The following is a 19588-nucleotide window of genomic DNA, read 5'->3' on the forward strand; positions in this document are numbered from 1 at the left end:
TGGCAGGGAAAAATCCCTATTCCTTTTGTTCAACTCAGATAGATTTGGAGTTTTCCTAAAGAAATGTTGCCTACGGGGCAGGCCCGGTGGCATGGCAGTTAAGTTCACACACTCCACTTCAGTGGCCCAGCGTTCACTGGTTCGGATCCCAGGCCTGGACATACACACTGCTAACCAAGCCATGCTGTGGCAGGCATCCCACATATTCAAAAAAAAAAGAGGAAGATGGGCACAGATGTTAGCTCAGGGCCAATCTTCCTCAAGAAGGAGAAGGGGAAGGAGAAGGGGAAGGGGAAGGGGAAGGGGAAGGGGAAGGGGAAGGGGAAGGGGAAGGGGAAGAAGAAGAAATGTTGCCTATGAAATATGTCTATCCTTATGCCAGTACCACACTGTCTTGAATGGTAGTAAGTTTTGAAGTTAAGAACTTTCAACTTTATTTTCTTTTTCAAGATTGTTTTGGGGGGCTGGCCCAGTGGCCTAGTGGTTAAGTTCACGTGCTCTGCTTCCACAGCCTGGGGTTGGGATCCTAGGCGCGGACCTACACACTGCTCATCAAGCCATGCTGCGGTGGCATCTCACACAGAACTAGGACTTATGACTAGGATATACAACCACATACTGGGGCTTTGGGAAGGAAAAAAAAATGAAGATTGGCAACAGATGTTATTAGCTCAAGGCCAATATTCCTCACCTGAAAAAAAAAAGATTGTTTTGGCTGTTCTGGGTTGCTTGCATTAGGAATTTTAGGGTCAGCTTGTCAGTTTCTGCCAAAAAGATGAAAAGATGGGATTTTAATAGGGATTGTGTTGAATCTTTACAACAGTTTAAGGCATATTGCCATCTTAACGTTAAGACTTCTGAAACACGGAATAGCTTTGCATTTATTTAGATCTTTAATTTCTTTCAACAATGTTTTGTAGTTTTCTTGGTACAAATTTTGTACTTCTTTTGTTAAGTTTATTCCTAGGTATTTTATTATTTTTGACGCTATTATAAATAGGATTGTTTTCTTAATTTCATTTTCATTTTTATTTTTGGAAGATTGGCCCTGAGCTAACCTCTGTTGCCAGTCTTCCTCTTTTTTCCCCCTCCCCAAAGCCCCAGTACACAGTTGTGTATCCTAGTTGTAGGTCATTCTAATTCTTCTATGTGGTATGCCACCACAGCACGGCCTGATGAGAGGCGCTGGGTCCACACCCGGGATCTGAACTGGTGAACCTCGGGCCACCAAAGCAGAGCAGGTGAACTTAACCCCTCAGCCATGGGGCCAGCCCCTCTTAATTTCATTTTTAGATTGTTCATTGCTTATAGAAATAAAATTGGGGGAGTGTTAAAGATTTTCTTTTTTTTATTGAGGTATAAGTGACAGACAATGTTATATTGGTCTCAGGTGTACACACAATGATTCGATACCTGTATGTGCTGTGAAATGATCAGCACAGTGAGTCTAATTAACATCCCCCACCATACAGAGTTACACGGCTTTTTCTTGTGATGAGACCTTTTCAGATTTATTCTCTTAGCGACTGTCAAATACACAATACAACATTATCAAGTGTAGTCACCATGCTGTACACTGTATCCCCAGGATTGATTTATTTTAGAACTGGAAGTTTGTACCTTTTGACTCCATTGTGCACCCGCCCCCCCCACCTCTGGCAACCACCGATCTGTTCTCTGTATCTGTGAGCTTGTTTATTTATTTATTTTTTAAGATTCCACATGTGAGTGGAATCATACAGTATTTGACTTTCTCCCTATGATTTGTTTCACTTAGCATAATGCCCTCAAGCTCTATCCATGTTGTCACAAATGGCAAGATCTCCTGCTTTTCTATGGCTGAATAATATTCCATTATATATATATATATATATATATATATATATATATACCACATTTTCTTTATCCATTCGTCTGATGGTGGACACTCGGCTTGTTTCCATATCTTGGCTATTGTGAATAATGCTGCAGTGAACATGGGTATCTTTTTGCGTTAGTGTTTTCATTTTTTTTCAGATAAATACCCAGAAGTAGAATACCTGGATCATATGGTATTTCTATTTTTAATTTTTTGAGGAACCTCCATACTGTTATCCATAGTGACTGTACCAATTTACATTCCCACTGAGATTTTCTTTTTTTTAAAAAAAGATCTTCCAAAATTATTCCGAATTTATTATTCATTTCAATTTCTAATACAATCTATACTTATGAGTATATGTAATTTAAATTTTAAAAATTCGAGGGGCCAGCCCAGTGGTGCAGCAGTTAAGTTTGCACATTCTGCTTCGGGAGCCTGGCATTTGCCGGTTCAGATCCCGGGTGCTGACCCATGCACCGCTTGGCAAGCCATGCTGCAGTGGCGTCCCACACATACAGTGGAGGAAAATGGGCATGGATGTTAGCTCAGGGCCAGTCTTCCTCAGCGAAAAAGAGGAGGATTGGTGGCAGATGTTAGCTCAGGGCTAATCCTCCTCAAAAAAAATGTTTAGAAAAAATTTGAGATTAAATTCACATAACATGCAATTAATTAACCATTTTAAAGTATACGTTTCAGTGGTATTTAGGGTATTCACAATGTTGTGCAACTACCGGCTCTCTCTAGTTTCAAAACTTTGTCATCATCCCATAAAAACACCTCATACCCATTAAGCGATCACTTTCCATTCCCACCCCCACCCCATCCCCTGGTAACCTCTAATCTGTTGCTATGGTTTTGCCAACTCTGTATATATATCACACAAAAGGAATCATATGTGACCTTCTGTGTCTGGCTTCTCACTTAGCATATTTTTTGAGGATCATCCAAGTTGTAACACACATCGATACTTTGTTCCTTTTTGTGGTTGAATAATATTTCATTGTAGATGAACAAATAAACAAATACAATGATTTATTTATCCATTTATGGACATTTGGGCTGTTTCCACCTTTTGGCTGTTATGAATATGCTGCTATAAACACTCATATACATGTTTTTGTGTGGACATATGTCTTCATTTCTTTTGGGTAGATACCTAGGAGTGGAATTTCTGGGTCATGTGGTAACTCTGTTTAACTTTTTGGGGAACTGTCAAACTGTTTTCCACAGCAGTTGTACTATTTTATGTTCTTACAAGGGTTCTTATTTCTCAAGATCCTCAGCAACACTTGTATTTTCTATTTTCTTGATTTAAGCCATCCTAGCAGGTATTAAGTGGTATCTCATTGTGGCTGTGGTTTACATTTACATAATGACCCATAAAAATATAAAAAATAGACAAAATTAATTTAGAAATTAATAAAATTAATAAAACTAAAACTTGGTTCTTGGAAACGACCAAGAAAATTGACAAATATTTAGCTCTCTTTTTTTATTGGTCACTCTAACTAAATATTTGTCAATTTTGTTGGTCTTTTCCAAGAAAAAACTTTTAGTCTTATTAAATTTTCTCTATTTTCTATTTCATTTATTTCCACTCTTCTCTTCATTATTTGTTTCCTTTGGCTTGCTTTGGGTTTAGTTTGCTTTTCTATTTCTAGTTTCTTAAGGTGAAAGTTTAAGTTATCGATCTGAAATCTTCTTTCTTTTCCAATAGACATTTACAGCTATAAATTTTCCTCTAAGCACTGCTTTAGCTGCATCCCATAAGCTTTGATACGTTGTGGTTTTGCTTTCATTCATCTTAAGGAGTGTCTAACTTCTTCTGTGATTTCTTCTTTGACTCATTGGTTACTTAGAAGTATGCTTCTATACTCCTACATATTCATGAACTTCCCAAAATTTCTTCTGCTGTTAATTTCTAATTTAATTTCTTTGTGGTTGGAGAACAAACTTCGTATGATTTCAATCCTTTAAAATTTATTGAGGCTTGTTTTATGGTCTAGCATATGGTCTATCCTGGAGAATGTTCCACGTGCACTTGAGAAAATGTGTATTCTGCTGCTGTTGGGTGCGGTCTTTCTTGGATATCTGTTAGATATCTGTTAGGTCTAGTTGGTTTACAGTGTTGTTCAAGTTTTCTACTTTTTTGTTGATCTTCTGCCTAGTCGTCCTGTCCATTATTTTTCCCTAAAGATCGGCATGTGAGCTAACATCTGTTGCCAATCTTCTTTTTCTTCTCCCCAAAGTCCCCCAGTGCATAGTTGTACATTCTAGGTGTAGGTCCTTCTGGCTCTGCTATGTGGGACACTGCCTCAGCATGGCCTGATGAATGGTGCCATGTCCACACCCAGGATCTGAACGGGCGAAATCCTGGGCCACCGAAGTGGAGCGTGTGGACTTAACCATTTGGCCATGGGGCCAGCCCCATGTCCATTATTGAAAGTGTAGATCTGCAGCTATTGTTTTGAATTGCCTACTTTCCCTTCAATTCTGTTAGTTTTTGCTTCAGGTTTTGTTGTTAGAAGCATACACAGTTATAATCATTTTATCTTCTTGATAGATTGACCCTTTCATCATTATAAAATGTCCTTCTCATCTCTAGTAACAATTTTTGTCTTTAAAGTTATTTTATCTCATACTGTATAGCCACTCTATCTCTCTTTTGGTAACTCTTTGCATGGTATCTTTTTCCATCCTTTTACTTTTAACCTTTTTGTGTTTTTGAATCTAAAGTAAATTTCTTGTAAGCTGCATGCAGTCAGATCATATTTTTTAATCTGTTCTGCCAATCTCTACCTTTTGATTGGGGTGTTTATTCCATTCACATTCAATGTAATTACTAAGGTAGGATTTATGTCTGCTATTTTTTTTCATATGTCTTATGGTTATTTTGTTCCTCTATTCCTTGATTCCTGCTTTCTTTTGTGTAAAATAGATATTTTCTAGTGTATCTTTTTCATTCCCTTTTTGTTTCATTTACAATATTTTTTAAGTTATATTCTTAGTGGTTGCCCTGGGGATTACAATTAGCATCTTAACTTAAAACAATATAGTTTAGATTAATACTAACCTAATTTTAATAGTACACAAAAACTTTATTTCAATATAGCTCCATTCTCTCCTCACTCCTTTGTACTATTATTGTCATACAAATTTCACCTTTATACATTATAAGCCCATCAACACAGTTTTGTAATTATTGCTTTACGCAGTTGCCTTTGAAACACAAAGAGAGGCAAAAAAGAAAAAAATTACAAATAAAAATGTTTATACTGTCTTTCATAATATCTATGTAGTTATCTTTATTGGTGTTCTTTCTTTCTTTGTGAATTCAAGTTACCATCTAGTGTACTTTCATTTCAGCTTGCGGGACTCCCTTTGGTATTTCTTATAGGGCAGGTGTATTAATGACAAATTCTCTTTTTCTTTAATGGAGATGTCTTCAGTTCTCCTTTATTTTTGAAGGAGAGCACAGGATCAAAATCTCTATTCTCATCCAAAGCCTACTACAGCCTGGAGAAGGTGGTCCAGTGGGCAGGTAACCCTGTCCTTAAGTCCTTTCTTTGGGCTTGGATTTATCCTGACTCCACCACTTACTAGCTGTGTGACAGTGGACAAGTAACGTCACCTCTCTGTGCCTTAGTTTCCTCATATATAAAATGGAGATAATGATGCAGAGCTCAAAAGTATTGGGGGATTGTCTTAAGACACATAAAGCCCTTGGGGCTGATGTGAGCCCAGAGTAACACTAGCTCTTAGCTCATTTGCCCAAAAAAAACAACCTATGGTTGGGGGGCAGGTAGAGGAAGGGGATTCAGTGAGCAGCTACGCTCTTCCTAGCTCCACGGCTCCTCCCTAGGTTCTCTTTGATGACTCTCACCTGATTTTCCTACACATGGGTACTAGGCTCAGGGGAGGCAGCCTGGAAGCTGGCAGGGGCAACTATAGAGCCATGACATAGCGGGCAGCCCAGCCCCTGTAAGCGGACACATGTGAATAAGACAAAGGTCAAAAGCCATTCTGTCCTCTTAGGATACTGTCTGGGCCCAGAGTGCCTATGACAGCCGGCCAGGATGGGCCCCAACAGTGGCCCGGGCCTGCCCAAACTTCCTGTCTGCTGGGAAGCACCTCTGGACCATCCCGCAGGTCCAGGCAGGCCTGAGAAGGAAGGTGGCTGTGCTCCTGCCTGGCCTCCACAGGAACAGAGAGAGCAGGTGCACGGAAACCTCCCGCAGCAATGAGGGTCACCATCCTTGCGTCTTCTATTCTATGCCTGTGTCTGCTGACATCAGTCTCCCCGGACACCTACACAGCCGCCAGGAGAGGGAGGTTTGCCTCCACTCTGCCACCGTCTGGTCCAGCCCCCACAGCCCTCCTTCCGCGGGCCAGGTACCTTACTCTCCCCCTAGTCAGCCCCGCTCTGGCCCTCTCCTCCCTCCAAAACAAGCGAGACAGCTGAGTTGTGCCTCAAGGAAGGCCATTTATTTCCAAGATATAGACTATACTTTTAAGACAGGACTGTTCAGAAGCAGGAAATCTTAGTTGTCGCCTAGAGAGGTGTGTCAAGGACACAGTGAAAGGAGACATGCGGACGTGGGGCCGGAGGCTTACCCAACACTGTTACAACACTTTTTTAAATGAGCAAAACATCTTTAAAAATCCTTATAAATTCTTTATAATATGTTACACATTTAGAGACAATATTTACAATAAAAGGACAGGGGAGGGAGGAGAGAGAAATCTACTTTACAGCAAATCTTTGCATAAAACAAGAGGACTGATAGACGTGCCAGTGGGCTTCGCCACCCCACCTGGGCTTCCCTGGAATGAGCGAGGGCGTGTGTGGGTGATCTGAGGTCTATTTACACCGTGTGGGGAGAAGAGAGGGCTGGGTCCCGCCCATCATGGAGGAACGGCCCAGCTCAGACCCCATAAATCCGTAAGTTGGTGCGTGTGTGCACGTGTGTGTGAGAGAGAGAGACCAGGGATGTCTTATTACGCCCCCTCCTAAAGGGAAGAAGGTGCGGGTCTGTGTGCCTGAGCTGTGGAAGAAGCAGGCACAGCTGGAAGAACAAAAAGAAGGGCAAGGGAGGTCTCGCAGGGGGCGCCCTGGACCCTCCTCAAACTGTCTGGGGAACGGGCAGCTCCCCGTGGTCAAAGCGCTCGGGGGGTGATTTAGAAGTTGGCAAAAGTTGGGGGGCAAGGGAGTGGCCCTGGTGAGAGTCTCAGTCCTGCCTCTGGGGAGTGGCTCCAGCCCCTTCTCTGGCTCTGACAAGCAGCAGGGGGGCCGGATCCCTGTGTGCACCGAAGGCAGGGAGCCCTGGTGGTGGGAGGGGATGAAGGGGGGAGGAGTGGCAGAAGCTGCTACTGGAAAAACCTTTGGACAGTAACCACACACACACGCACGCACACACACACAAACCCCCCACCCCCACCCAAGACCCCACCACCCTACATCTCCTCTCCCCAGACATACAGACACAACCCCCCTCTCTTTGCTAGGAGCTAAGGGGGGGGGGGTGCAGAGGAAAGGAGCGAAAAGCCAGCATCACTCAGTGTCTTTCCTTTAGTCTGAGACTTGGGGGTTCCCTATCCACACCCCGTGGCTGACAAAGGTCCCTAAGTGCAGACACAGAAAGGCCCAGAAGGGCACACTCTCACCTATCCAGGGGACAGAGACCTCCAGCAGCTGCGCAGAGCGCCAGCAGCCTATCCCCCTCCTCACCTCCGGAGCCTCGTCCCTCCCATTCACACTCTTTGTCCCCCAGGCTTTCTCCTCTGTCCACCCCTACCAATTCCAGCACCCAAACTAGAGACAGGGCCCCAGCGCCCTTCCACTTCCGCCCGGATGCACTCAGGGCCACAGAAGAGGGCTGCAAGTCAAAAAAGACTCCCGTTTCCAAAGGGGCTCTGGGTGGCGGGCGAGCGGCGCGGGGGCGAGGTGCTGGTCACAGACACTGATGGAGGCGGGAGGCGGCAGAGCGGCGTGGGGGCTGGCTCTGCAAGGGCCCCGGGTCGCCGGGCGCGGCTGGCAGCGAGGCCGTGGAAGACGGCGCCCGCGCCTTGGTGGACTCCAGGCTGCTGAGGCCCGAGTCCTTGTTGTCACTGTGCGCCCGAGGGCCCGCGGGCTCCGGCGGGCCCCCTCCGCCCAGCTCCTTCCATTCGTTGAAGTTGAGGTCGGTCAGCGGGCTCTGCACCACCACCGTGTGGCGGCGCCAGCTGCTCCGGCGCCGCCGCGTCTCGGGCGAGAGCGGCCGCCGCAGGCGCACGGCGAGCATGTCGTCGGCGGTGCCGCGGAGGCGCAGCCGCAGCGCCTCGATGCGCGAGGGCCGCGAGCCCAGCGCCGCCACCGCCGCGGCCACCGGGGGGCGCAGTGACTCCTGGCTGCTGGACGAGGCCGAGCCGGGCAGCTCGGCGGCGCGGGGACCGCCCCGGGCCGCGCCCGCGCCCGCGCCCTCGCCGTCCGGGCGGCTCCGGGACAGGCGGCGGCGCGCCAGGGTGTCGCAGGGCATCAGGTGGTGCGAGCTGAAGGAGGGCCGGCGCGCCGGGCGCCCCCCGGGCCCCGCGCCGCCCTCGGTGTCCGTCTCCACGTGGCTCAGCTCGCTGCGCTCGTCGTCCGCCTCGTCCCCCGCGCCCGCCCGCCGGCCCCCGGCGCCCGAGCACACGCTGCGGTCCATGGTGGACAGGGTGGAGTAGCCCGAGACGATGGAGCGCGTGTCCGCGGCCGGCCGCTCCTCCGGCGCCGCCGGGGGGCTGAGGCGCCCGGGGGCCTCGGGGACAGCAGCGCCGGGCAGCTGCCCCTCCGGCTGGTTCTGGGCCCCCGGCGCCGGCGCCACCGCCTCGGGCTTGTGCGCCTCATGCTCCGAGTCGTCGTCGGTGCTGCTGCCCAGCCCCCGCGCCTCCCGCCGCTTCTTCCGCTTGCGGTTGACGGCCGAGATGAAGGAGATCGCCAGCATCTCCCGGGCGTACGGCTCCTTCTTGGGGGCCCACGAGCCCTGTGCGGGAGACAGGTCCGTATGCAAGAGGCGCCCAGACCTGCGCTAGCGCCGCCCTCTTTCCCAGCCCCAGGCAGGAGGGCCTCAGCGCCGTCCGCGTTCCCACCCGGACACCTCCACCCCATAGCACCGGATCTCAACAGGTCCAAGACAGCCCAGCACGCCACCGGCTGTTCCCCTCCGACCACCGTCCCAGCTGGAGTGTCACTCTCCACTCTAGAGACTCCCCCTGCGGCCGCCTCCCAATCCTGAAGACTCCTGGCGCCCCTCTGGTCTTAATCCGGACTCTCTGCTCTTTCCTGTAAACTGGGGCTGGTCTCCCACCTCCCCCACCCCTACTTCCACTCCGCTCTCCATATCCAGCGCTAGGTAAACCCTTTAGACACAACTCTGGTGATAATAATCTCTCAACTGTGAAAAACCCTTGACAGCGTGAACCCATTTCACATATACCATCCAGGGCTGTAATCACCAGAGCCTGGCAGGGACCCTTCTCTGACCCCAGCTCCTGCCCCCACCCCCAGCTCCACTCACTCCCACCTGGAAACCTGCATTTCCACCCCAGTACCTACAGGCCTCTCCAGGGCAACCTGCCCAAGTTCACTGCCCTTTCCCATCACTTCCCACTGCCATGCATTTCAGCCAAGCCCCCAGCCCCCCACCCCAGATCAATCCAACCGCCAGCTCTGCTGCCAAAGTGGCCAAAGGAGCCTGCACAGTCTGATGGTTTGGACTGAAGCTGCTCCCAAATTGTGATTTCCAACCCCAAGCTGGGCAGCGTCCTGCTGCTGTTCTCACTGCTAAGCCCCGTGGGGGCGTTTGGTCCTGGCCTTCCACAGTCTCCAGGGGAGCCCACGACCCCATCACTGCCTCCTCCAACCCGGTATTTTAGTCCTTCCTTTCCGGCCTCTCCTCTGCCTCTGGGGGGCTCTTCTTCCCCCTTAAGAAGCCTGTTCCCAGGGCGCCGTCTCAGCCCCTCTCTCTTCTCTCTGCTCAGGTTCCCTGGGAAATACCGTTCTGAATGCCCCTGTTCCCGAGGCTGCCCTGTCCAACACCAAACTCTCCATCTCGTGGGTTCCAGAAAGAACTCTTCTTCCAGCTGTGAATCCCTCTCTGCCAGGCTGTGGGCAGGCACCTGAACTCACCCATCTGGGGCCACATTATGCTCCCTACCTCTGCCCCACCTTCTCTCTTCTCCATTCTCCAGAAACAACTTCCAAAGCCAGCTCATCCTCATCATCCTCCCTTCAGGCCCTCAGTCTGCCTTTTCTGGGCCTTTCTGCCTTCTCCTAACAGGATTCCCTGCCTCCACCCTTGCCTCACCCCCGACCTCCCTCCTCCAGAACAGTCAGTCCTTCCAAGGCAAGACAGCACCCTGCTCACCTCCGGACTCTGCAGGACCCACCCCCACCAGGAGAAAGCACAGACACAGGGCCCTTCACCACCTGTCCCAGCTCTCCCAGCCTAGCACCCTCCCTGCCCTGACCCCAACCCCAGCACAGCCTCCCCTCTGGCCATGCTGGCCCACCAGCCCTTCCCTTGATATTATTTGCACTTTAACGTTGGCAGCCCGTGGTCTCCGCTGCCCTATTTGCTGGCTGAGCTCCTACTCCTCCTACTGGGCCCAGCTCAAACCCAGTAGCCTCTGCGCAGCAGCCTCAGCCCTCCCTTGGGCCGAGCTGGGCGATCCCTTCCCAGTTCCCATAGCCCTCTGAAAACATACCGACACCGGCCCTGCTCACATCACAATAGCTTTGTTTCCACATCATCTATATCGGACTCTCAGTTCTTGAGAGCAAGGTCTGTGCTTCTCCATGTCTGCCTCCAGGCCTCCTAGCACAGGGCCGGCCCATAACGGGTGCTCCATAAACGCAAAGTGAACGCACCACTGGGGAATGGAGTCCCCTCAGCTTAGACAGCCTTGGAGAAGCAGATGCTGGGATGGGTCCCTGTGTGGGGCTGGAATGACCTGCCCTTCGACTCCTTCTCACAGGCCACCTCCTGTTTCTGCCACAGTGTAATAATGGAGGAGTCACAGAGATGCCTCGTGTGGCCACCGCATCCTGCACACCCTCTCTCACATCAGTTAGTTCTGAGAAAGCCAGGCACATCAGGGATTCGGGATTCACAGGCATGTGGCTCCTGGGCCATGGCTGCCCCTGGAGTCATGTGACACTGCAGCACTGTGATGGCCAACCTGAGGCCCACGGTGGCCAGTGCTGCTTTCTCCCCTGGCCAGTGCTCTCTGAGAGACCTGAGAGGCCAGTGGACCATATGATCATTACCCTCTCAGCCCGGCGAGTTACAGAAGCAAGGAGGTCGGAACAGTCACTCGCAGGGAAGGCAGAGGTCAGGAGATTCACATAAAGGTCAAGAGAGAGGCTATGGGAAACCTGGGGGCTGGCAGGAGCAATGCGTGGAGAGTGACTCAGGTCACTATAATGAACTTGCTCTCTGCCATAGCAGTCTCTTGATGGAGTGAGCTCCCCGTCACCAGAGGTGTGCAGGCAGAGGCTCTATGGAGAGGTTACAGGGGACCTCGGCACCAGACTAGAGCAGCCTTCTTTCTTTCTGTCCAGTGCATTCAGCTGACATAATGAGCACCCGCTCTGTGTCAGGCACACTGGTCTCGCTGGGACCTGGCCTGTGCTTAGAGACTCAGACAGAAATAAGCCCAGTTTTGTCAGCCAAAGTTTAGCTGATTTCACCCACTACTATGGACAGAATTGTATCCCCCCCAATTCCTATGCTGAAGCACCAACCCCCAATGCGACAGTATTTGGAGACGGGGTCTTTGGGAGGTGATGCGGTTCAGATGAGGTCCTGAGGGTGGGGCCATAACACGCTGGTATTAGTGCTCTCACAGGGAGAGACGCCAGAGAGCTTGCTCTCTCCATCGCTCGCTCTTAGCCACCTGAGGACACAGGGAGAAGGCAGCCATCTACACGCCAGGAAGAGAGCCCTCACCAGAACCCGGCCATGCCTGCACCTTGCTCTTGGACTTCCAGACTCAGAACCGTGAGAAAACACATTTCTGTTTAAGCCCCCAGCCTATGGTATTTTGTGATCACAGCTTGAATGGCCACCAAGCTCTAGGCTAACAGCTGGGCAGGGTCCACCTGGGGCAGGCATCCTTGCCTAACGGATTCTGTCTCAGAGGGCAGGCTCCAGAGCAGGCACTGAGCTGGCTGTGAGACCTGGTTCAAAGAACCAGCTTTGGTTTCATTGGTTTTCTCAACTGTTTTCAATTTCATTGATTTCTGCTCTAATCTTTATTATTTCCTTCCTTCTGCTTGCTTTGGGCTCTCCAAAGACCTTAAAGGATAGTTATTATATCAGACATATTTGTTATTAACCCCATTTACAGGGATAAATATTGTCATCATTTACAGATCAGGAAGCTGAGTATCAGAAAGAGGTCACAGGGGCCAGTCCAGTGGTATAGTGGTTAAGTTCGGCACACTGTGCTTTGGTGGCCCAGGTTCGGTTCCCAGGCACAGACCTACACCACTCGTCAGCCATGCTGTGGCGGCGACCCATATGCAAAATAGAGGAAGACTGGCCATAGATGTTGGCTAGGGGTGAATCTTCCTCAAGCAAAAAGAGGAAGATTGGCCACAGATGTTAGCTCAGGGCCGATCTTCCTCAGCAAAAAAAAGGCTACATAACTTGCCCAATGTCCCAAAGCTCCTAAGTGGTGGAGCCAGGACTCAGACCCAGGACTGTCTGTACTTCTAACCACTGGGAAACACTGCCTCCCAGCCACCTAACTCCCAGGCCAGATCCTTCTACCACACAAGATGGTTCACCAAGCACTGCTAGGGCGGGCAACTTCTCAGCCTACCTTGGACACTCAGTACTTTCTACCTTCCTTCCCAGTGACCCTCAACTTTCCTCGGGCTCCAGTCACAATTCTCCCAATTCCCTTGACCAGAAAGCAAAGTGGGCCGGCTTGCAGAGGGACAAAGCCTTCAGAACTGCCTTGGCACTTACCTTGGACTTGGCTGAACTACAGGTGGTAGAATCTGTTGGTGAGAGACAGAAAGAAAACCGAAAGTTGGATTGAGGCAAGAGAAGGCTGTCTTGTGAACACGATTCCCTCTCCTCAAAGGCTTCATAAACCTGAGATGTCCCCAGGCCCCGGGAGTGTGATGGCCTCTGATGTCATTTCCTCTGGGATAAGGATGGAGCAGAGAATAATGTCAATCACCGCTTCCTTTTACGACAGGAATTGACATCAGGCTGCCAAGCACTGGACCCTCATTTGCCCAGGGTTAAGGGCAAGGGGTGGGGCATTTCTCTGAGCCTAGTTCCTCTCCCCTCCCCTCCTGTCCCTGTGACACTCAAGTGCTGGAGAGAAAATGCCAAATATCAGATGCAGTCCACGGAAACCACAACAATGAAACACAGCAAATCACGGATGCTCTGGAGGAATGGAGACCACACAGTGCATAGAGAGGTGGAGGCCCTACATCCACCCTTACCCTCCCCACTTCCAGGACGGAAGTGAGAGAAGGAAGAGGGACCAGGGGAAAGACGGTGTACAGGGGCAGCGTGAAGTGGGCGGGACACAGGAGGCAGAGTGCGCTGGCGATTGGAGCCTCGATAGGCTCCACCTCCAGACCAGCAGCCAATCTGCCCTTATGCGGCCGGGCCCTGGTTTAGTACCTCAGTTACGGAGGGGAGTAAAATCATTACATCAGTGGGACTTGAGTCCCACTCCCCTAATAGCATTGGGGTGGAGAAGGAACCAGAAACAAGTCCTGGCAGTGTCCTCCCCAGGACTGGGGAGAGGGCAGGCAGATCCAAGGACCTCCCAGGGCGGGCGGGGCAGTGGGCGGTGCGTTTAATCCACACTCTGCCGCAAGCAAGTTAGACGCCTCCTCCCCAGCCCTCCCCCACACACAGTGAGCAGAGCGGACAGCTGACCACACAGCAACACACACGGGGCGGGGAGCGGCGGCAGGTGATTAGAAGAGACAGGGGGCTCCTCTCTGCCATTCCCACCCGCCATAGCCTCAGGCCCCCTCCCTGAGCATGACTCTTGCAACTAGGGGTGCTGTGGTACGCCTCTGTCAGACAGGAGCGGTCAAAATACCAAGGGCGGGTCACCCACAGGGTGGGAGGAGTTAGTGGCTTGAGCCAAGAAGGGACCAGCCATTCCTTTGAGTCTGGGCTACTCTGCTATGAGAGGGCCAGAGGCCTGGAAACAAGCCTTGGGGGCCGAGTGACCAGGCGCTCTGGTTTCCGAAGCAGGAAGAGCCAGTCCTCGGAGGAAACTGAGGCAGGAACTATAGATATAGGGAGGCTTCTAGCGGGGGGCATCACTGTGTCTGGAGAGGCTGGGTTCCATTATGGCCAGGCCTGCCCCAGCCCAGATAACCAGAAGTGGCCAGGCTCGGCATGGAGAGAGGCCACAGAGTTTGGGGCACTGCAGGCGGACAGCCAGACGGTGCCCAGACTTCCTGGAAAGGGGAAAGGATCCGGCTCCAGCGAAGGCCTCCTTCCACCTGAGAAAGCGCTCTCGGACAGGAGGGGGCTGGGGTGGGGGTAAGCTGTTAACAAGCGTGGGTAGCTCGTATGTCAGGGTGAGGTCCTCACAGCCCAGGACATCTTTGCCTGCCCCTCATGCCTGCCCAGCCTTCTTATAATCACCCGCCACTGTTAGTGACCGAGGCCGCGATGCCACACTGTACCCTTTAAATCTCCAACAGGTCCGCTGGAGGAGGGGCGGGGAGGAGAAGAGAAGGGGCAGATCCAGGGGATGGGAGGAGAGCACAGGGAGAAGAGGGAGGAGGGGCAGAGGGTGCAAGGAGAAAAGGAAGAAAAATTAAAAAGAGGAACATGCCCAGAAGGACACAGCCCGGGAGAAATAAAAAGCTCAGGAAGGAAACCAGTGAAGGAGGGCGGACAAAGCTCCTACCCAGCTCAGGGTGGAGGGAGCTGAGCGGACGAGGAGGCGGACACGCAGGCAAGCTGGACCTCCCAGGGAGGGAAAGGGCCCTGCCACAGCCCAGTCTCCAAGGTGGGGGCAGGAAGGGCCCCGCTGGGGCAGGAGCGGGGAAGCTGGGCATCTGGCCAGGCCTCTGGGACCCTCAGGAAGGCAGCTCCCACCCCCACCACTCCCCAGTCCCCTGCACTCACCTGAACCTGGCTCACCAGGGGGCACTGTCCTGCCAATGTTGGGCAGGAGATACTCGATGTTGGGCACTGACTGAGGCTCCTTGTCATCCACAGGGGTCTGCAAACAGAAGGAGGGTCAGCCAGCACATCCTCAGATGGCTGGACTGGGGACCCCACAGAGTGGAGTACCCTGAAGACAGGGCCATGTCCCTCCTCCAGGGTGGGGCTCACCAGCACAGGGACTGTCTCCCTCACCAGTCAGGCACTCTTGAGGGCAGGTCCTACATGTCCCCCATGAGGCTGTTCGGTGCCTTCCCCAACACCTTGATGGAACCCCGAAGGCTCGAGCTGCTCCCTCAGCTGAGCTGTGCCTCCTCCCTCAGACTGGACCTTCCTGAGCCCCGCGTCCTCCACACAACACTGGGAAGTGAGGACCACCTTTGTTCCTGGACTCAGTTTCCTCAGGGCAAGGCCCATATCTACCCCCTCAGACGAGGGGCTCATGAAGGTGAGGATCGTGTCTCCCATCAGATCGGAGGAGCCTGCTGCCCTCTACACACACCTGCGATGAGGCCCACCTCAGACCAGACCCCGCCCACCAGCCCTCTGCCTCACTTACCCGCTCTCCCTTGTCCTCGTCATCGCTGAAGAACCAGTCTGACTGCGGAGGAGACAAAAGGAAGTGATGAAATCAGCATAGGAAGGGCTGAGGGGAGACAGGGGGACACGGGCTACCCCCTGCTCGGTCCAGAGGATCCACCCAGGGGCCTGATGGAGCGCCAGATTGGCAGGAGGGGGTCCCCCCTCTTCTCAACAAACCTCAGGCTGGCTGGGCTGTTAGAGAGGTCTCAGAGAGAGGTGATGGAGCCTGGAACCCCACTCTACAGACTATGAGAAACCCTTGGGGAGAGCAAACGGAGGGCACGCAGCCTAGAGGTAGAGAGGGCTCGGGCACAGACTGATGACAGCTCGGGGCAGCTGCTCTCTTTGCCTGTTTTTCGCTAAATGCTGTTCAGCGCTCACATGATGGCTCACACCCCAGTGTCAGCCAGAAGCAGGGGCAGCAGCGCCATCTGGTGCCAGCCAGGTCCACTGCAGGAACCAGGCGGCCGGGCCACAGCTAAGCGTACCCCACAGGTCGGGGTTCCACAGGACACCTGGGGCGCCGGGCCCCTGCCCAGAAAAGGGGAGCACCTGGAGGGCGGTGTTAAGAGGCTCCCCGAGGGGCAGGCAGGCAAGAGTTTTCTCATAAATGCCAAACAGCCTAGAAAATAAAGTAAAAATCCTACTCAAATATATTTTGTGAAATTTGAGAATCTTGAAGATAAAACTCTAAAAGTTTTCTGAAAAACAAAAACAGATTGCTTCCAAATGAACAAGTATCGTTTGTAACTAGAGCTTTCAGCAGCAACAGACACAAGAAGACACGGAAGTAATATTTTCAATGTGTTGCTAGACTACAAATTTCAAAGAATTTTGAGCCTGGAATTGTTATACCCTGCTAAACTCTCATTTAAATTTGAGTGTGATCTAAAGTTATTCTAAGACATCAGAGAGTTTACTACCCAAAGACACTCTTGACTGAGCACGTGAGCATGTAAAGAAATGAATCCAGCTGGAGCAACAAGCTCTGAGAAGGATGGATAATAGTATATAAAAGGCCATTGTTATCAAACCAGCAATGACACACACGCACATATATGCAAACACACAGAGAATATCCATGACAACCTAGAATTCAAATGCAGAGGGAGAAACCAGTGACAGGGGACAGTATATTCGGTACTCGGCTTTTAGATGGGCTGGAAGGGGGACACGGACACTGACAAGCTCGAGAAATTGATAGCAAAAATTAAACATGAGTATAGGCTTTTATAATTGTATAATGAAATATAAGTATAGGTTTTAGAACATGTACAATTTTCATATCAGAAAAATAAAAATCAATCCATCAAAAGCAAGGTGGAGCAGACCGAAAAAAGAGAATAAAATGAAAATGTGGTAAAAAGAAAAATTACATTTAAAAAAGGAAGAAAATGGCATTTAAGATGGCAGAAATAAGGCCTAACAGTACAGAAATTACAATAAAGTAAATGAGCTAAGCTCACTGATCGAAAGTCAGACACACAGACTATTATAGACATTTAAGGGCATCCGTACATTTAGAAGGCAGACTGAAGGACACGTGTTAACCTGTTAGAGTGGGTACTTGTGGAGGAGGCAAAGCCAGGTGAGGAGCACAGGGAGACTCGCGAGGTCAATTGTGACCACGCGCATGAACCTCAGTTATCATCAATCACAGTCAGGCACGTGATTAACGCAAACGAGCGGCACAGAAGAGAAACAAGAAAGAGAAGAGAAGAGAGTAAGAGAGGATAAGAAAGAAATGCAAGATGTGGAGTCAGTCGTCTCGGGCTCAAGTTCACCTGAGGCAGATTACCTCTCTATTTACTTCTCTGTAAAATGGGCATAATATGAGTATCTACTTTGAAAATTGTGGGGAGGATTAAAATGAAATACTGTATGGCTATTGTCAAAAAGACAAGAGGGGCCAGTCCGGTGGCGTCGTGGCTAAGTTCATGTGCTCCACTTCAGCAGCCTGGAGTTCACGGGTTTGGATCCCGGGCATGAACCCACACACCGCTCATCAAGCCCCACTGCGGCAGCATCCCACATACAAAATATAGAGGAAGATTGCACAGATGTTAGCTCAGAGACAATCTTCCTCAAGCAAAAGAGGAAAATTGGCAACGGATGTTAGCTCAGGGCCAATCTTCCTCACCAAAAAAACCCCACAAGAAATAATAAGTTTCGGCAAGGATGTGGAGAAAAGGGAATCCTTGCGCACTGTTGACAGGAATGTAATTGGTGCAGCCATTCTGGAGGTTCCTCAAGTATGGAGGTTCCCGAAAAAATTAAAAATAGAACTACTATATGATCCAGCAATTCCACTTTTGGATATTTATCTGAAGAAAATGAAGACACTAACTCAAAAAGACAGCTCCACCCCCATATTCACTGCAGCATTATTCATAATAGTCAAGACATGGATGGAAGCAACCTAAGTGTCCATCGATGGATGAATGGATAAAGAAAATGTGGTGGATATATACAATGGAATATTATTCAGCCATAGAAAAGAAGGAAATCTTGCCGTTTGTGACCACATGGATGGACCTTGAGGGCATTATGCTAAGTGAAATAAATCAGAGAAAGACAAATACCATATGATCTCATTTATATGTGGAATCTAAAAAAAAAGAAATCAGGGCGAGCCCAGTGGCGTAGTGGATAAGTTCGCACACCCCACTTCGGTGGCCCAGAGTTCGCAGGTTTGGATCCCAGGTATGGACATACACACCACTGGTCAAGCCACGCTGTGGCAGGTGCCCCATATACAAAATAGAGGAAGATTGGCACAGATGTTAGCTCAGGGCCAACCTTCTCCACCAAAAAAAAAAACAACAACAAATTAAAAAGATAAAATAAATCCAATCTCATAGATACACAGAACAGATTGGTGGCTGCCAGGGATGGGGGATGGGGGATGGGTGTAACGGGTGAAGGGAGTCAAAAGGTACAAGTTTCCAGTTATAAAATCAGTGAGTCCCGGGGATGTAATGTACAGCATGGCGACTCTAGGCAATAACACGGTACTGCATATTTGAAAGTTGCCGAGAGAGTAAATCTTGAAAGTTCTCATCACAAGAAAAAAATAATTGTATCCACTTACGGTGACAGACGTTAACTATTGTGGTGACCATTTCACAATATACAAATATCGAATCATCATGTTGTACACCCGAAACTAATATAATATTATATGTCAATTATATCTCAACTTAAAAAAGAAAAAAAGAAATACTGTACTTAAAACATTTAGTACAACACGTTAACATATAATAAATGTTAGCTATTATTATTGAAAGGTGTGGTCCCCAGAGACAGGCTAATCTGAAGGAGCCCTAAAAAGCCAGCCTTTAACTCAGGTTTGAGGGTGCATAAGGGTGCTCTGGGAACCTAGAAGGCTACAGGAACCTTCTGGTGGTGCATGGCTCTCTGGAAGAATTTGTGTAGCTCAGGCCACCCTGCTTTTGCACATGCTGTTCCCTCTGCCTGGAATGCTTTCTCCCTTCTCTGCCTGGCTAAGTTCCTCGTGGTCTTTTAAGACAGTTCGAGAGCTCCCTGAAGAGCATCGCAGCCCTCCACCCAGGGCAGGGCTGGGTCCTGCTGTGGGGCGTCCCTGGGCCTCGCCTAGAGCACGCAGAAGTGATGTCTTCACTGGGCAGTGCTCCTTCAGAGCAGGGCCTGAGTCCCATCATCGCTGGGTTCCCAGCACCTGCATTTGTCTCTGGCACGGGAGGATGACGAGGATGACAACGACGACGAGGATAGCTAACTCTCATGTAACACTAACTGCCAGGCACCATTTCAGTGATTAACTCATGTGACCGTCACAATAACCCGGTGAGGTAAGTGCTATTATTATCTCCACTTTACAGATGAGGAAACTGAGACACAAAGAGGGTAAATAACTTGTCCAAGGTCACGCAAACATAAGGAGTGGAGCGAGGGCCAGTGCCCTCAACTGCTACACCGGTGGTTC

General features: G+C 50.2%; 1 protein-coding gene across 4 annotated transcripts in view; it reads right to left on the bottom strand.

Annotated features, from left to right (window-relative positions):
* Nucleotides 1-6324: 6324 nt before the first annotated feature.
* The window catches only part of ARHGAP23 (Rho GTPase activating protein 23), a 77539-nt gene continuing 64275 nt past the window's right edge, over nt 6325-19588 (bottom strand). For 3 of the 4 annotated variants that reach the window (XM_070560524.1, XM_070560522.1, XM_070560521.1), the window contains exons 21-24: nt 15602-15643; nt 15004-15100; nt 12853-12884; nt 6325-8859 (exon numbers count right to left, since the gene is read on the bottom strand). In XM_070560524.1, the coding sequence (XP_070416625.1) occupies nt 7813-8859; nt 12853-12884; nt 15004-15100; nt 15602-15643 (1218 nt within the window). In that variant the 3' untranslated portion in view covers nt 6325-7812. Of the gene's footprint in view, nt 8860-12852; nt 12885-14555; nt 14579-15003; nt 15101-15601; nt 15644-19588 lie in introns of all 4 variants that reach the window. The other variant, XM_070560523.1, reaches the window with a different exon arrangement.

Source organism: Equus przewalskii, chromosome 10 (assembly GCF_037783145.1).
Source record: "Equus przewalskii isolate Varuska chromosome 10, EquPr2, whole genome shotgun sequence".
NCBI lineage: Eukaryota > Metazoa > Chordata > Mammalia > Perissodactyla > Equidae > Equus > Equus przewalskii.